This window comes from Pygocentrus nattereri, chromosome 12 (genome assembly GCF_015220715.1).
Source record: "Pygocentrus nattereri isolate fPygNat1 chromosome 12, fPygNat1.pri, whole genome shotgun sequence".
NCBI classification, from domain to species: Eukaryota; Metazoa; Chordata; class Actinopteri; order Characiformes; family Serrasalmidae; genus Pygocentrus; species Pygocentrus nattereri.
This window is the reverse complement of record NC_051222.1, coordinates 28,921,173-28,939,584: the sequence shown is the minus strand read 5'-3', so window position 1 is coordinate 28,939,584 and position 18,412 is coordinate 28,921,173. Positions and strand designations below refer to the sequence as shown.

The following is an 18,412-nucleotide window of genomic DNA, read 5'->3' as shown; positions in this document are numbered from 1 at the left end:
ATCTCTGGCAGGAAACTTTTCCTCGAAAGTAGAACAGTTCATTGTAAAATGTCTCTCAATGTTTGATTTTTTTTTTATGAGGCTGAAGTCGCTGCTCATTCGCCAGCATGTTGTTCTAATGTAGGTCCCCAGTATGTAACCGCTGCACCATTTAAGGTGTAATGGGAAAATTTGAACAAAAAACTAGTAAAGGAAACTTTGACTTTTTAGTAATTGATGGTTTCTTTTTGCAGATTAAATGCATCAAGAAACCAGCTGGAGTGATTATAAACGCAAATATCTAAACTACAATAAAACTTTTGTCTCCGAATTATCGATGTTCATCTAAAACCTTTTTTTTGCCACTTGTTGGCTGCTAGCTAGGTGAGACTGTTGTCAGTGTTGCTATGATGACCAGCAGTCTGCACGCCAACCTTTAGGGTTAAAGGTTGGTGAATGAGCAGACGCAGGCTACAGTAACTCCAGCGTTTAAGACAGTTTACTGTTAAAACAGTGTTAGAACGATCAGCAGAGCATTATTTTACAGCAAAGTAGCATTTATAGTAGTAGTTATTTTATTTTCATCTAAAATCTAATTCTGCTGTGGAGCCACAACAGGGCTGTAAAAGAGACGCATGTGGCTCTGAAGCTGCACGTTTCCGAGGTGTACAATTAGCATGATGCTCATTCATGGTTACAGCCCTAGGCTTCCTTTCCTGTTAGCTACATTAGCCCAATAAAAGGTTTTAATGCAACACACATTTCTACCTTTACTTCAAATGCAGTCAGTCGACTAAGACATTTGGTGTTCAAAGTTTACAGGCAATGCAAACTCCTCAATGTTACAGACTACAGTCTGTACTTTAGCCTCTTTTTACAGCCAACAGCCCTGCTGAAAAAAACCTGACGCTTTGCTTGTGAACTTGGGGCACGGTCCGAGGCAACTGTGCAATGATTTAGGCAAACAGTTTGTACCATTCGTGGTTATAACTCAGCCTATAAGCTTAGTTTGCATTACTTGTTAGCAACATTAGCCTTGCAGCTCCAGCACAAAAAGAAAAAGCAAACCTCACCTTGGCTGGTCGACTAAATTGGGAGTAAAAGCAAAAAATAAGAAGAAAAAAATTTTTTAATTGTGAATTTGATTAGAAGGCAATGGAGACACCCCACAGCGACAGGAATACAAACCAGTGTGTGTGTTCATTTGTGTATAGGGGATAGCTGTAATTGATAGAGGTTCTAATTTGTCTGTTGTCCCTATAACCTGATGATGACTGATAGGACAGGTATCACATCTCCGAGAGCCGATCCACATTATCAGCTCTACACTGTCCGTGTAACTGTGTTCGTTACAATATGAAAGACAAAAACGACCCTAGACCTGCACTCTCACTGACATGCATCTGATAAGCTAACATGCAACTCAACATCTGTTCTGCAGACACTTTCTGCACCTAACCTGGAGAAAAACAAACACTGTGCTGGAAAATGTTAACCTGTGATATCGTACCTACTGGGTTACGTTTACCTCTACCAACCAAAGTGATAACCCCCTGGGGCAACAGCAGAAAGCTGAATTCCTGAGCTAAGGATGAGTTTAACTTAAGGCAGCTCTGAGGTGAGCCCAACCTCCGCTTCTTGGGTTTTACACTACAGCTATGAGGCTAATATCTAAAGGAATATAAGCAACAGGAGCTTATATCCAACCAAGTAGCATGGAGCTAATTGTGTGCATCAGGCTTCATGGGTACTTCAAATAGTGAGGCTTACTGCTGTGTATGAGAATGAAGTAAAGTAAGTAAAGCAAAATTAAGGCTTCAGCTGCTGTTTTAAGATTAAGTTAAGTGATACTTCATTAATCCCACAACCGGGGAAATTCCACCTCCGCATTTAACCCATCCGTGAAGTGAAACACCACATACACACTAGTGAATACACACACTAGGGGGCAGTGAGCACACTTGCCCGGAGTGGTGGGCAGCCCTAACCACAGCGCCCGGGGAGCAGTTCGGGGTTAGGTGTCTTGCTCAAGGACACCTCGGTCACGGACTGTCGGTGCTGGGGATCGAACCGGCGACCTTCCGGTCACAGGGCCAGTTCCCTAACGTCCAGCCCACGACTGCCCCCAAAGCTGGGCTAATGTACTTTTATTCATTTTTGTATATAACGGTAAATCGTGCAGTATCAGAAACCACATAAGCGAGTCTTTCTTGAGATTACTTAAGCTTTATTTAGGCCTCAAAGTTCTCACAGCTGGTGTGGTTTAAGCATCTATTACTTGTTAGCGGCATTAGCCATGTTGCTAAAGTGATTTTAGGCACCAAATATGTCTCAGCTGATCAAGTATGTCTGTGGTAAAGAGGGAAATTGTTCAATCTGTTTAAAACAGCATAATAGTTAGAACTATATACATTATTTTCCTTCATGGCTGTCATTCAGAACTATGTGCTAAAACTGAATTTGCATATGGGGGGAATTAACACCAAGGACAAGCGATGTAACTGAAATACACATTACTGGAAAACATATTTTTACATATTTTTTAACCACTGGCGAACAAAATGTCACTTTACATTGCTGTACTCAACACTCAAAGCCGTTTCTTAAGCAGCACTGTCCACAATGATTCTGGGTCAAAATCCTGGCCACTTTAGGAATTATAGCAACGTAGTTGGATGTTCTAGTATAAGACAAACAGATAAGGAAACAACATAGATTAGGCTTCACTACAGGGGGGTCGGTGCTAGAAAGGAGGGAAAAAAAAGACAATTTGATCCAAAGCTCCAGGAGCAGGAAACTAATGAGTTGTTTAATTGTCAGTGACGGTTCCAAAAAAGCTCACAGTCTGCAGAAGTACAATTAGGAGGAGTCCGGAAACACTGACTAATGATGTGAGTAATCGAAGAGGCCTCAGCACTGTAGGTCTAAAGCGATGGGGATTCTCAGGCCTCTTTGGAGGCCCCAGGCAGCATTTCGTCGCACTTTATAGATCACCACTACAATAGATCAGGATTTTAGCTTTAGATTTGACCTCTGCAATATCTTTATGAAAACAGCTGTCTCAGATTCTTGGTGAAAGAAAGGTTCTCCAGGCTTTTTTAACCTTTAGTGCAGGTTTGCTTTGTAAGTATTCTGAGCCATGTGGCTTCTCTTTCACATTGACTGACTTTCAGATGCCCTTATTCAGGTTGACTTACACAATTGGTCATTTTATGCATCAAAACAGCATGAATTTGCCTCTTTACCCTATACCTATATCTATCTTTTGCATTAAACAAGCTGTTTTTGTTACTGTACAATATACAATATGTGTCTATGTATGTATGTATATATATATATATATATATATATATATATATATATATATATATACACATATATACATATATATATATATATATATATATATATATATATATATATATATATATATATATATATATATATATATATACACACATATACATATATATATATATGCATACACAACATAACAGCCTGTTTAACTGTAAGGGTTAAAGAGAGTTTGGACGATGACTGTCTGTGTGAATGGAAACACTCTATATTAAACTTCCCTGTGAAAAGGCGGTTATATGTAAATGTATTAGTTTTGGTGACATTACTAAATAATTATGTTTAAACTGGCTGTTTTGTAGCTTAGCTTCCATAAATGGACTGTATGGCTGTTTGGATTTTGAAACTCTTGTTAAACTTTAAGCCTCAAGATCCAAAGCTACAAGCATTGCCTACCTTAAAGAGTTAATGGGCTTAGAGTGATACTTGGTTTTATTTTGTGTGCATGTTGCCTTGAAGTCAGTCTTTTACAAAAAGACCTTAAAATACAAAAGACTCAAACTGGTAAAGCACAAAAGTGTCAAGTTATATTTTGCTGCCACCTGGTGGTGGATTTATGACACACCACCTCCAAGGACTACCTTACTCATAAATGTATTGGGGTGATATGGTAAAATACATCACAATATTTAGTTTTTTTTTCTGAGGGGTGACAGGTTGGAAAGAGCAAAACGTTTGTTAAAAAACACCATAAAAACTTTAAATATGCTATTTTATTCCTTAACATTATAAACACTGCACTGCAGTAAATTCACTTAAAGGACTAATTATGTTCTCTTTGTAATGAAACAGGCAGTTAGTGTTCCTCCATAACTGAGAATACTCACAATATGCTCAGAATAGTGTGGCAGATGACATAAGCTCTGTTCAGAGAGAGAGGGGGGGACACTGAAGCGTGTGCCGCAGCCCCACAATTCAACTGTGATTTGACCCTGGAGTGACAAGAAAGTGCTTGTGGACTTGCCTATGGAGCAGCATGGTGACCTCACTGCACTGACCAGGGCTCTCCAGTGGCGGTTGGGGTTACTAGCAGCGCTGTCCGTCAAGAAACTGCCTCTGGAAATAGACGAAGAAGACAAAGAGCAGTGCAGGAGGAGTTGCCTTTGGAGTGCTTCTTTTACGCACTGCTGCCAGAGGAGCTGAGGAGACATGTATGGCTTCCCAAATGGACTGGCCTCCAAGCTGCTGTTGCAGAAGCCAATGCAATGGAGCCCATCTTCATTGATGGGGCTTTGAAGCGAGTAAAACATTGCTATGCCACGGAAGAGTCTGGAGGTGGGGGTGGAAGGAGGCAGCGTGTGAAATGATCTCTGAGTGAGTGACGGCAGCATGGATAGTGTGCTGGTGGTGTGGTAACAACAGATATCACACTTGCAACTGGCGTGAGCCTGAGCAGGTAGAAAATGAGAACGGTGCTGCCCGGTGAGGGTTGAGTGAGGGTCTCTCTCTGAGGGAGTAACCCTCAGTGTCTCTGCCGCTAGAAAGAGCAACCGCTGCCACAGGCTTTGGATAGAGTGGGCTCTGTCATGGGCACAACAACCATCCTGTTGCAACCAGGCGCATCTCCTCACCCCACAAGAGGTACGCTGGACGGCTGGGACTCTACCACCATCCAGCTTGGCTGTTACCGACAGAAGAGTCGACCTGAGCGGGAGAAATTGGTTCCTGGTTGCCTTGGGTGGTCTGAGCTGAGTGCAAGAATTCTGACTCCCAACCATACATTAAGCCTGTATACTTGGCTTAGGCTGCTATGAATGAAACTGAGGTAAGGAATCCTGCGAGGGACTCAAGGCGGAGGGTAGGCTCCCTGACAGTGAGCAACTGAACACGTTGTCTAGAGTCACCCAGGGACACTGCCAGGTCAAGGGAACCATGATTTCTCATGGCTAAAACCAGGAGCTGAACATGCAACTCCACTACTGGTACATAGATCCCAGAGGGACATGGGCAGCATGTGAAATGCCAGTGTGAAAGACAGCAGTAGGGGGCACAACACTAGAGTGGTGCATAAGCATGAGTTATGGCAAGGGAGCGGGTCACGGTTAGCTGAAGGGCACAAACAGCAGTTGTAAGAGCTTTTGAGCCATTATAGTGACATTTTCCCAGCTACAGAGGGAGACTACGTGGGCAGATTTGGTGCAGCGTAGAATTAACACTGGCGACAGTGCTCTAATTTTGCTCCACCCTCAAGCCGTTGAATAGCCTTTGAGTGATGCTGGTGGTCCAACCAGTGACAACACCCAACTCATATCCACTCCCATGCATTGATGATTCCTTGGTGCGCACTGCATGGTTCAGTTCGCTGGCCCTGTGGCGTAGATACTGGCAGGTGGCATTCGCTGAGGCTGAAGCTAAGTGCGTGTTGTCCTCTGTGTGGCACTGGTTTTGGCATTTGCGAGTGCAACAGTAACTCTGTGAAGGTTCCTGTGTGGTAAGAGCGCCTAGGTGAGGTGGTGCACAAGGGGCGGACTGTTGTAGTTCTTAGAGATAGGTTAGCCCTGTACCAACCCCATTCTGCCAGGCCAGGTGGAACTATTGCAAGAGGCCCCGAGGAAGAGTTGCAAGCACCCAGGGTCGAGGGGCACTGCCCCCCCCCCCCCCCCCCGCCTGCTCATGTTAACCTGGACAACAGACATCCTGTGCACTTGAAGGACTTTGCTTTAGCTGTGTGGATTGCTGGGACAGCTGACCTTCAACGATGGGGCTATGTGGCGACTGCCACATGTGTCAGAGAGAGACTTTACGGGCGTGATATGCAAAGTCTAAGCTGTAGCACCGCATGCCTGCAAAACGGACTGTTGGTGCTGTTTTTGACGTTTGCTCTGTGAGTTGTGTGTGCATTTGTTGTGGCTGTTGTTATGGGAGCCAGGGAAGTGGTTTATTTGGTGACTTCCACTGTTGGTGATACTGTATCTATATATATATATCTATATATATCTATATATCTATATATATATATATTTTTTTTTATGTCTCAAATAAAAGAATATTCTTCAAGCAGAAATTCTGGCCTCTCCTTACTCTGCTTCTGCACAACGCCCCGACAGCAAAGTGCGACATAAGGACAAATTATCCTGAGACTGATGCCATCATATCGCCCAGCCCGTATATTATTCTCATACAATAAACGAACAAACGAAGGTTTTACAAGTTTCAAATGTTTTATTTCTCATTGTCATGAGTGACATTTCAATGGTTCCCACAGCATATGACGCAGCATGCAGAGATGAAGAATAGGCCTAAACAAAAACAGAAAATCCTAAGACTGAAACATTTTGGTGTTTTTCAAAGTTTCAAACCCCCCCCCCCCACCCCCCCCAAAAAAAGAGCCACCGTCTCACCGATATCATAGCAGATATAACAAACAGTCCACCCCCTAACTTAAGTTATACAAAGCACTGAAAATCCAAAGCAAGGAGCACTAATCGTACTACGTTATTAATAACAAAGTCTGTACAAAACAATTCGACCAAATCATTAACGAAAATAAAAATAAAAGAGACCCCCTTTTCAACAGCATGCTGCTTCAAGAGAGGGTAAAGGTGAAGCCTTGCTTAATGTGACACTGATTTAGATTATTATATTCATCTCATTATCATAAGAATTATGGATACATGTAGTGGAGTACTTTTTTTATCATTTCAATATTGAAAACATTTACCAAAAGTTTGGCAACATCCATATATTTATATGTAACTGTCATTCATAGCCTATAATATCAATTGTACGATTCATATGTAAACAAGAGGATCGTTTTCCAAAAGTAGGACCTACATGCACAACAAAAAGAAAATAAGTGATCATAATACTAACAGAGAAAGAAAAAAAAGACACCCTCCCATTATCATGCAAAGCACATCACAAGACCTTAAAAGGTCTTATTTGGAAAAGAAGTTTATAAGAGCCATCGGTCGTGCAGAGAGAGAGAGAGAGAGAGAAAAAGAGAGAGATGGTAGAGAAAAGAGAGAAAGCATGAGAGGCGCCGTTCTGCACTTGTGCATTCGACCTACTGCCACAGCAGCATGCACGCGAGGCTGCGAGATCAAGAAAGCTTTTTTTTTTTATTTAACTTTGTATTTGTTTCAATTTTAAGATTTCAAAAACATCCCCTCAACCATATTTCAACAAATAGAATGCAGACTGTGCTGTGATTGGCTGCCTCGAGTTCTGTACTGCGATTGGCTAGTAACAGTGTCTCCTGCTCTGTGATTGGCTGCTAGAACATACCCGCTGATTGCACCTTAGTGGCATTTATGAAACCTACTTTTCCACCTCAAAGTGTTCACTAAACTACAGTGATTTGAGGTTTGGAAAAAAACCGAACGCTCACACCAATCTAGTGTTTGTTTGGCTACTTGTGGGTGTATAAAAAGCTCTTTAAAAATCTTTTACACCAGAATGGTGTATTTACACACCACGTATTTTCATAGTCAATGTCAATTCAAGGTTAATATAGCACGGAAAATGATGACAGCACGCAGTTTGATTAAAAATCTTGTGCAGAACATCTCGATCTTACAATTCTCCAGGCATCTCCCAATATTTAGCAATATCACACTAAGGTAGTATAAAAGATCTGCATCAAAAGCATAAGGTCAGAAACATACTTCACAAAAGCAGGTGAACACAGATGTGACCAGCTACGCAGACACATTATTGTGCATCGCTGCGTTTTAAAAAAGTGTTGCCATGCAATTTATAATGCAACGCAAGCTGCATTCTGAGTGTTACAGCAATGGGCACTGTAGCGGCAGCCAAGCCTGGCCAAGCTCGTCAATCCATATATCTCATCTTCTCATTCTGATTGAACAGACTGTAATTCAGTCATTTAGACTGAAGCACCTAGCACTTTTCTACCATTCACCTGTTTAGAAGTTATGACTCCAAACTCAAACCTATACATCACACCCTTGAGTACTGAGTGTTGTACCTGCCACAGTAAATGTAAGAATGCATGGCGAGTTTGTACAGAAGAGCTGTCCCATTGCAAAGCGCTGACTGAGCGTCATCATCTGCGCTCACGTTCTTGCGTTGAATGTTTCTGGCGAGTTTCTATGACGATGTGAAACAAGAGGTAACTAGAGGTTGGGTGGCCGTTAAAACAGAGTCTGAAAGTCTAGTTCCCACTTGGCCATGAACACAGCACAACTCTGTGTCAATACATGCCCTCATATACCACACCACACCGCACCACACCACTCAGAAACACATGACAAAACCACCTGCCAATGACCAGTGGATTTTTCAAAAGAAAACGACCTCGGCTGGGTTAGCAACAGTTAGCAAGCCAAGTTAAATCAGTAATACAAAACGGCCACATCTGCCATTTAAAATTTTTAGTTATGCTCACGTGATCCTTTCATTTAAACTTTGCTTGAGCCATTACAGTAATGAAATGGCCCTTAAATTTGTGTTGCGTATTCTCAGAAGATAAAATAAGTCGATGTTAAAAAAGGCATTGAAAATAACTACTGACTACTAGCCAAGAGGAGACTACTCTATCAGCCAATCCCAGCACAGGGGAAGCAGTTTAACGCAATACAAGTTGAGAAACGTGCAGCAAAGCGGCAAGCGATGTGCTGAGAAGCCAGTGGTTTCCATGTAAAAAAGCTAAGCAAACAGTCGTTTGTTTTATTAAGTTATACGTTATTTCTATGCACTGTCGTTTACGGCATCGTTTTCATCTTTCAACGCACCTATAAATTCACTGACCCCTGTCAGTTAGTTATCTCATAAAGCATGAGAAAGTAATCTGAGTAAACGGGTTTACAGGGAAAACTGAATCCGTTCCCACAGCCGATTCTACTGCTCTAATCGCTCTGAATCCAATTTTTTTTCTAGAACAAAACCTGTAATGATTACACTTCTCAACTTTGCATTTTACTAGTCTGTCATGTTGTAGCTTCCCAGCCTACGTTTTTCAACAAATGCTAGCCTTTCAACTTCAGAGCAGTCCTTCCTTCAGTCCCATTTCCTCAGTTTCTAATATACAAATATTATTCAATCACATTTTTTACAACGCTGCCTGCAGTCAAGTTGGAAAACTGATTTTTATTTTCTTTTTCAAACAAAATAAATCATATCTCACTGTGGGGTATTCGTGTGACAGTAACCTATGTGCTGATCCTCCATACATACTTCTTTGAACGATGAGTGGAAAAACAATCAGTTATTATATTATAGTAAATGTTGCAAAGTTGATAAATGCAAAATACACACACACACACACAAAAAAAATGTTGATAGGGATGCAGATGGCACTATTCCATCCTATAGCAGTGTATGTGTCGCTATCTGACAGCTGAAAAAAAAAGAAAAGAAAAAAAAAAATCTATATCATAAAAGTAAACCATAAAATCTGTGTATGTGCACAACTTCAAATGTTTTTGCATTTTATTCTAAACCACTGGATATCAGAAAGCAAGGACTGCATTTTAACACCCTGACAGTATAAACAGTGCACACATACTCACACACACATACATACATACACACATACATACGCACACCCCGTATTACAAAACACTAATCAACTCCTTTCGTTTCGTGATATCTGATGCAGACGTCCCATGAAGAAACAACTTTTTGAACCTGTTAGCAAACTCGTGTTGGTGTATTTCGTGCAGTACTTTCCGACAGAGCCCAAAAACATCTCCCAATAACATTAAACAGCTTTAGATAGTAATGTATATGTATATATATTTATATATATTTATATATTCACCTATTTTTATAAACCACACACACACACACACACATATTATATAATATATATATATATATATATATATATATATATATATATATATATATATATATATATATATATATATATATATATTTATGCTTGATTGGCACTTGATGCTCTATCTGCGCGTTTGTGATGAATCAAGTATACATCGTGTTGCGTCTCAACTGCTTAGACAATTTTCCCTGTACACCTACATCCTCACTTTTAAAAAAGACAAGACCAAAATAAATATAAAAAAGTCCCCCTGCAAAAACGAAAAGAAATCGTAACTAACGCATACATACAGACACTCATACAGATATAAACACATGCTCTCTCTTCCCCTCCTCCACCAAACTGAAATGCTTGCTCAGTGTCAGAAAAGCCTTTTCTCCAGCTGTCCTACCCAACGCCAGAACATCGTTAGCAGAAGATGCTCGTTAACACTTAGAATGATTGGCGTCTTGAGACTACTTTTGTTTGTTTTTTTTTGGGAGGTGGGGGGGCGTGGGGATAATCACACAAAACAAAATACTTTCATTGGAAAAAAAAAAATAAGAGGGGGAGAGAGAGAGAGGAAGAAAGCAAGAGAAAACCAGGAGGAAATAAAGGGGGAGCGAGAAACAGAGAGATAAATAAGGGCAGCGCATTAGCCAGACACTGTTAGCTGATTCTCAGACATGGAGTAGAAAGCAAAGAGAAAAGAAGAGAACGAGAGGAGCAGAGTTAGAAAGGAGAGAGTGAGAGAGAGAGTGAGAGAGAGAGAGAGTGAGAGAAAGAGAGAGAGAGTGAGAGAGGCGTTTGGTGAAGGGGCCGTCTGTCCATTTACACATCCACGACCATCTTTTGTGAATGTCTAATCCACCGACCACCTGAAAGACACAGAGGAGAACGACATTAGTGCAACACTAGTAGACTGATTTCATAGATAGATATACTGACTGACAGAGAGATAGATAACAATATCACTATATTAGCTTCAGCTCAGTTTTTTTAATACTTGCTTGATTAATCTGAACTTCGTTCTGTTCCAGTCAGTCTGTAAAGCACTTCACACATCTTGTTTGTCGAATTATATCATTTGTTTCTGGTTAATTCCAGATTGTTTAGTTGTTACAATCACAGCTGCTGACTGAATAGCTTGATTAGAGGCAACAGCAGGACTACAAATTGATGCTGTCCAGCTGTCATACTTGTTATGAATCTTATCAAATGGCCTGCAGGCTAAATACTTTATAGAAGTAATCTAAAACTTTTTACTGCTTCCGTATGCGCTAAAGCAGAAATGCAGTAACCTGGTAACAATCAGCTGCAGCATAAAGAGAGTTATTACTTGGTAGCCAGTGCTCAGTAGAATGGTACTGTAAAAACACTTCACTGTTATCACAAGATACCATACTATTATCTGTAGGCTTTCGAATCCCAACTAACTGATGCTCTAGCAGGGGTCTATACCATATTGTTCCTTGACCCAGATAACATTAATCAGAGCAGTTAGCAAAAAAGGGCCATGCCAGAGCCCTGCCTTCTCAGATACATCCTTAACAACATATCCTTGGCAAAGTACTTCGTGCCATGGAATCCACAAGATGTTGGAACTGTGAATGTCACTGAAGACACTGAACTGAACTCCGGTCAGGCTGACGTAACCAGTTAGAAATGACTTTTGCTTTGTGACATGGTGTATCATCATGTTGGAAGTAGCCTTTAGAAAATGAGCCATGGGTTGTGTAAGGATGCAGCACACAAATTCAAACAGGCTGTGGCATCCAGGAATGACTGATTGGTACTAACAGACCCAAAGTGTGCCAAGGAAACATTCCCCACACCATTACGCCACCTTCACCAGCTTGGACTGTTGACACAATGCAGGTTGGGTCCAAGGTTTCATGCTGTTGTTGCCACATTTGGGGCTCCATCATCTGTGTACCTCCCGAAATGAAGGTTTTGAGACCAGGTTACATTTTCCCAGTGTTGCAATGTCTGGTTTTGTGTGAGCCCGCCAACGCAATCTCAGCTTCTGTTCTTGGCTGACAGAAATGGAGAACCCACTGCTGCTGTAGCCCTCTGCTTTAAGGTTCAATGTGTTCTGTATTCCATGATGCTTTTCTGCTCAGCACAACTGTAGAGTTGTTATACACTGTATTTCCAAAAGTTTTCACTCACCCATCCAAATGACTGAATTCAGGTGTTCCAATCACTTCCATGGCCACAGGTGTATAAAACCAAGCACCTAGCCATACATTAGCGAAAGAGTAATACAAACATTAGTGAAAGAATGGGTCACTCTCAGGAGCTGAATTCCAGCGTGGTACCATAATAGGATGCCACCTTTGGCAGTCCAGTCATGAAATTTCCTCACTACTAAATATTCCACAGTCAACTGTCAGTGGTATCATAAAGTGGAAGCGATTGGGAACGACATCAATTTGGTCACAAAGTGGTCGGCCACATAAAATGACAGCGTGGGGTCAGCAGATGCTGAGGCGCACAGTGAGCAGAGGTCGCCAACTTTCTGCAAAGTCAATCACTGCAGACATCCAAACTTCATGTGGCCTTCAGATTAGCTCAAGAACACCGTAGAGAGCTTCATGGAATGGATTTCCATGGCCGAGCAGCTGAATCCAAGCCTTACATCAACTAGTGCAATGCAAAGCGTCAAATGCAGTGGCGTAAAGCGCCGCCACTGGACTCTAGAGCAGTGGAGACATGTTCTCTGGAGTGACCAATCACGCTTCTTCATCTGGCAATCCGATGAATGACTCTGGGTTTCACGGTTGCCAGGAGAACGGTACTTGTATGACTGCATTGTGCCAAGTGTAAAGTTTGGTGGAGGGGGGATCATGGTGTGGGGTTGTTTTTCAGGAGTTGGGCTCGGCCCCTTAGTTCCAGTGAAAGGAACTCTTAATGCTTCAGCAGACCAAGAGATTTTTTGACAATTTCATGCTCCCAACTTTGTGGGAACAGTTTGGGGACGACCCCTTCCTGTTCCAACATGACTGCGCACCAGTGCACAAAGCAGGTTCATAAAGACATGGATGAGCGAGTTTGGTGTCTAAGAACTTGACTGGCCTGCACAGAGTCCTGACCTCAACCTGATACAACGCCTTTGGGATGAACTAGAGCGGAGATTGCAAGCCAGGCCTTCTCATCCAACATCAGTGTCTGACCTCACAAATGTGCTTCTGGAAGAACGGTCAAAAATTCCCATAAACACACTCCTAACCCTTGTGGAAAGCCTTCCCAGAAGAGTTGCAGCTGTTATAGCTGCAAAGGGTGGGCAATCATATTAAACACTATGGATTAAGAATGGGATCTCACTCAATTTCATATGCATGTGAAGGAAGATGGGCGAATACTTTTGGCAACATAGTGTATATAGTTTGCCATGGACCAGACTGGCCGTTCTCTGTTTACCTGTCTCAGCAAAACCTGTTTTCATCCGCAGAGCTGCTGCTCACAGGATGTTTGTTCATTTCAGGCCAATTCTGAGTAAACTCTAGACTGTTGTGCATGAAAACCCAGGGGGATCAGTGCTGTCTGTGTGTCATCTGGCACCAACAATCAGGCCACTGTCAAAATCGCTGAGATCATTATTCTTTTACCAGTAGGTGTACAGGTTTTCCTAATAAAGTGCTCGATGAGTGCATATGGAATATGTTGACACTGTCCACTGAATAGAAAATGCTTCATGCACAAGATGGGAAATCTCCATTAGCATCCAAACATCCAATGCTGTAATGTAAGCTCATTAGTGTTAGTTCTGAATAGGCAGCTTTCTTTACTCTTCCAGGACAAAAACCTACTGATTTCTCTGGGCTATTATTAAGTAATAAAACATATTTTTTATTTTTAAATTCCAGTGCTATCATCTAAAAAGTAAGCCAAAATCCCTTTGCTAACTTGCCCAAAGTCCTTTTCCCCCCTTCCGTTGATCATTTTATTTCTTCCCTGTGGCCGCCTTCCAACTCTTATGGATATGAATATCAAAACTGAATGCACATTCCTAAACGGTACATCAAATAGCTAAAAACAATATCAGCCATCATGAATTTTGTCCTTACTTTGGTCTTTTTACTGTATGCTATGCAGTGTCAGAAACCACAAACCTAGTTGAGATTCCTTGGTAACTTACTTAATTAGCTAAACACTAATGTGGTGGCTGCCAGCTCCCATTACTTGTTAAGTACATTAGTCTTGTAGCTCCAGTGCAAAACTAAAGAAGCATACGTCAGATACTAAACATGTCCAGGCTGACAGACCACATTTGGGGTAAAAGGGAAAAATCTATTGGTAACTTTCCAGTGTGAACCTCACTTGGCTGTTCTCCTATTGTACAGGCTGGATTTGCGGCTTAGGTTGTGCGACTAACTGAAATCTCTGCTTTGTGAAATGGCCTTCAGCACTGGAGAACACTGTTGTACAGCAAAACTTCCTTGACCTTGGAGACTCCTCACTCACCGCACAGAACTCCTCAAAGGATATCCTGCCATCTCCATCCTTGTCGGCATTGATGATGGTCTTGTCAACGATCTGCTGAAGCTGCGTGTCCTTCAAGTTGTTGCCTACCATCATCTTCAGCACCTGGAAGAGCTCACCATTCGATATGTAGCCGTCCTTATCCATGTCATAAATCCGGAATGCGACTGTGGATACAGAACAAGGATGAATAAAAGGGAAATATAAACAAATGAGAGAAAGAACGACATAAGCATGAACGACGCAACACAAAGGTATTCAGAAAGAGGTCGTTTAGGTTCAACTTTCGAACCGATACTCACTTAATAAACACAAACTTGACCTTAGGTTTACTTTATGCCACTGCTGTATATTACAGCTGTTATTAATAGAAGGAAAATGCTACCGCCAGTTAGCATTGATCTTTTATCAAGTGATCACAGAATTTCTGGGTGAACTATTCCTGTGATGCTTACTTAACACTTTAACAATACATTAAATACTATTTCTATTTCTTTTAATACAATATGTAGTGCACTCTATTTTTATATCCCAGCAAGGAGGGCCTGGGTTCGATTCCCCAGCCGGGTGACCGGGGTCCTCTCTGTGTGGAGTTTGCATGTTCTCCCCGTGTCTGCGTGGGTTTCCTCTGGGTTCTCCGGTTTCCTCCCACAGTCCAAAGACATGCAGTCAGGCCAATTGGACATGTTAAATTACCCCTAGGTGTGAGTGACTGTCTGTGTCTGTCTGTCTTCCCTGCGATGGACTGGCGACCTGTCCAGGGTGTATCCTGCCTTTCGCCCGAAAACTGCTGGGATAGGCTCCAGCAGCCCCCGCCACCGACCCCCCCCCCTCCCCCTCCGCATCCGCGACCCTGACAGAGAAGCGGCTTAGAAAATGGATGTAATCGTTAGTGGTGCCCAGCTGTTGTGTTAGCATTTGACAAATGATTGATTATTACTTCAGGTAACACTTCATGAAATATTTCAGTCATTATTAGCAACACTGGCAGCTGTATTCTTTTCACTCTGCTGCAGTATTCTGTACAGGGGACTCCTCTTCAAGGAAGACCTTGAAATCAGAGCCAAGGTTTCATACATGGAGGTCAGTACTACTCAGTTTCACAGTTTTAATCATATATTTGATGACTTCGTACTTTCCAATGGCAGTACATAAATATATTTGTGAAAAAAGTCATTTACATTAAACTTTTAATTACTTTTTTGTGTTTTTTCTTTCTTTGTTGTTTTACACTGTATGACTTCCAAAAGCCCAAGAAGCTCCAAAAAGAGACGACCAGAGCCTAAATGTCTGCTTACATGCTGACAGATGCTGGATGTACCAGGAGGTTCCCCTGCAGTTCTATAATCACACAGTACTTAAGTAGCTTTTGACCTGCTACTCTTCTATGTCTATTCAAGCTACTTTCACTGCAGTTATTATTTCACAGAATCACAGAATATTTTTTTTATTTTTGGCAACTAAATATAGTCTTTTGAACAGGCTGTTCATAACTGAATTTGGTACTTCAGTTACATCGCTGTGAACAACACAAAAGTGATGAATACACTTAGGACGAATGATTTCATAATGACATATCATAACGAGGGTCAGGATGTGGTCATAAAGCTTTTCACTCACAGCGTAATTTCTGCTCCTTGTCTCCTTTGACACTGAACTGAGAGACTCCCTCAATAAACTCTGCAGAAAGAAAGAATAAATGAAAGCAGATAAGATTCATACCTGTTCAGTTAAAAGACTCCTAACATGGGTAAGTATAACAACAGATGATGTTCACAGGCTGCTTATCAGTTCAATAAAGACTAATAATAACTCCTTCATAATAACGAGTAGACTGGATTTGGTGTTAATATTCTTAACCATACTGAAACCCACCTTTGAAGTCCACTTCACCATTGCCATCTGTGTCAAATATGTCAATGACTCGTTGAACCAGTGGGTTCTGCTGGAGCTCAGGCAAGGACATGAACTCCTCCACGCTGAGAGAACCAGAGTTATCTAGGTCGAGTTTCTTAAACCTCTTCCCTAGTCTCTTAATCTCATCAGCATCGACTGAAATAGAGAGAGAGACAGAGCGAGCGAGAGAGCGACAGAGAGAGTGAGAGCGAGAGAGACAAAGGAACAGTTAACACGGACTGGTAAACACAAAAGATCTGCATGCTTGAGAAGAACTAACAAAATTTGCTCATTTATTTTTCATAAAAGAATTCTCTGATCCCGTAGAAACATCTCAGAAACCCAAAAAGTGAAGATGAGCAAACAAAATGCACAAAAACTCAAAGTTTAGCCAAAGATGTCCAATATTTACCACCTGATAATAGACAAGTTGCTGGACATATCTAATAAGAGAATAAGAGAGCTGAACATTACGTCCTCCGCTGCCACATGAGGAACAGTGAGTGACCACGTCACGTATGCCTGATTACGTGCATGTATATAAGAACACCTACTTGCACATACACAATCAAATATACCTTGCCGTTCTGCTATTACCACAAAATCAAGCCAAGCTATTTTGTTCTTTGTCCTCCAGTTGCAATCTTGCAAAATTCAATGTAAAATATTTACTAATTTTATTTAGTCAGCTTTTCAGAGTCATTTGTGCAGTTTTAAAGCAACTACCCTCTTGTAATATTCTTTGATCTTCCCATATTGTGTAAACCGAGCTTTGGCAATGCACATGCCGCGCTATTTGGCTAGCTAATAAAGCTTAACACTCTGGACTCTGAATTTAACTGTAATAATCAGATAAAGGTTCACATAAGCTGTATTTACACATTACAGTCTAGACAGAAATCATAGGAAATACAAGTTTACAAACATCTAATCTGTTTGCACGAGTTTGACAGCTGACAGTCACCATCAGTACATCAGCACACGAATACAAATATACTAACTGCTCCATCATCCACTGTCAACAGGCGCTCAAACCGGCCATCATAGCCCAGTTCCAGTAAGTCTGTGAGAGGATCTCACCTGCTTTCTTGTGCCTGGTAGTCGCAGCCATCTTCCCAGAAAACAAGTGAAGGTGAAACTCATGGGAAGGTTGTTACATTACCCCGCCCTCACCACAGGGGTTGCTAAGCTCTCTAGACTTACTGACAGAGCCCCATGTGGGATGTGTACACACACACACGCGCACACACACACGCGCGCGCACACGCACACACGCGCGCACACACGCGCGCACACACACACACGCGCACGCGCACACACACACGCGCGCGCACACACGCGCCTGTAATAGCACACGGACAGCTGTTAATTCGGTTGTTGAGCGAATAGAGAGGAGAAGACTTCGTTTGTAGTCATGTCAGAGCATATGATGGTCGCTAGGTGTCCCTGCAATGACAGGCCACTTCGTTAGCGTTCACAGCGTTCAGCTACACAGTGAAGTTTTGTTCATTTTTATAGCTCCCAGTAAATCAGACTGTGTCCTAAACCACACTGCCAAGTCTGTGCGCCCTTAATGAAGACCTAGATGCAGTTTGAACGGGTTGAGGGCGGTTGTGAGGATGCATTTATGGAAAATATTTGGGTACCTACTGACTTTGTGTTTGTTAGCAATGTTGGCCTCAGAGCTCCAATTTAAAACTAAGGTTGGCCTTACAAACAACTTTTCAGAGAGAGACACAACTTGCGAGAGCGAGAGAGAGAGAGAGAGAGAGAGAGAGAGAAAGACAAAGAAAGAAGAAAGAAAGAAAGAAGAAAGAAAGAAGAAAGAAAAAGAGAGAGCGAGCGAGCGAGCGCGCGCAAGAGAGAGAAAAGAGAGGGAGAAAAAGAGAGAGAGCGAAAGAGAGGGAGAAAAAGAAAGAAAGAAAGAGCGAGCGAGCGAAGCGCGAGCGACAGCGAGAGCGCGAGAGAGAGAGC

The 18,412-nt window shown here is 41.9% G+C and overlaps 1 protein-coding gene across 1 annotated transcript in view; it reads right to left on the bottom strand.

Annotated features, from left to right (window-relative positions):
* Positions 1-6,475: 6,475 nt before the first annotated feature.
* Positions 6,476-18,412, bottom strand: part of ppp3r1b (protein phosphatase 3 (formerly 2B), regulatory s1ubunit B, alpha isoform, b) — a 39,804-nt gene continuing 27,867 nt past the window's right edge. The window contains exons 3-6 of the mRNA XM_017720681.2: positions 16,418-16,594; positions 16,163-16,222; positions 14,525-14,709; positions 6,476-10,935 (exon numbers count right to left, since the gene is read on the bottom strand). Of these exons, the coding sequence (XP_017576170.2) occupies positions 10,738-10,935; positions 14,525-14,709; positions 16,163-16,222; positions 16,418-16,594 (620 nt within the window). The 3' untranslated portion in view covers positions 6,476-10,737. The remainder of the gene's footprint in view (positions 10,936-14,524; positions 14,710-16,162; positions 16,223-16,417; positions 16,595-18,412) is intronic.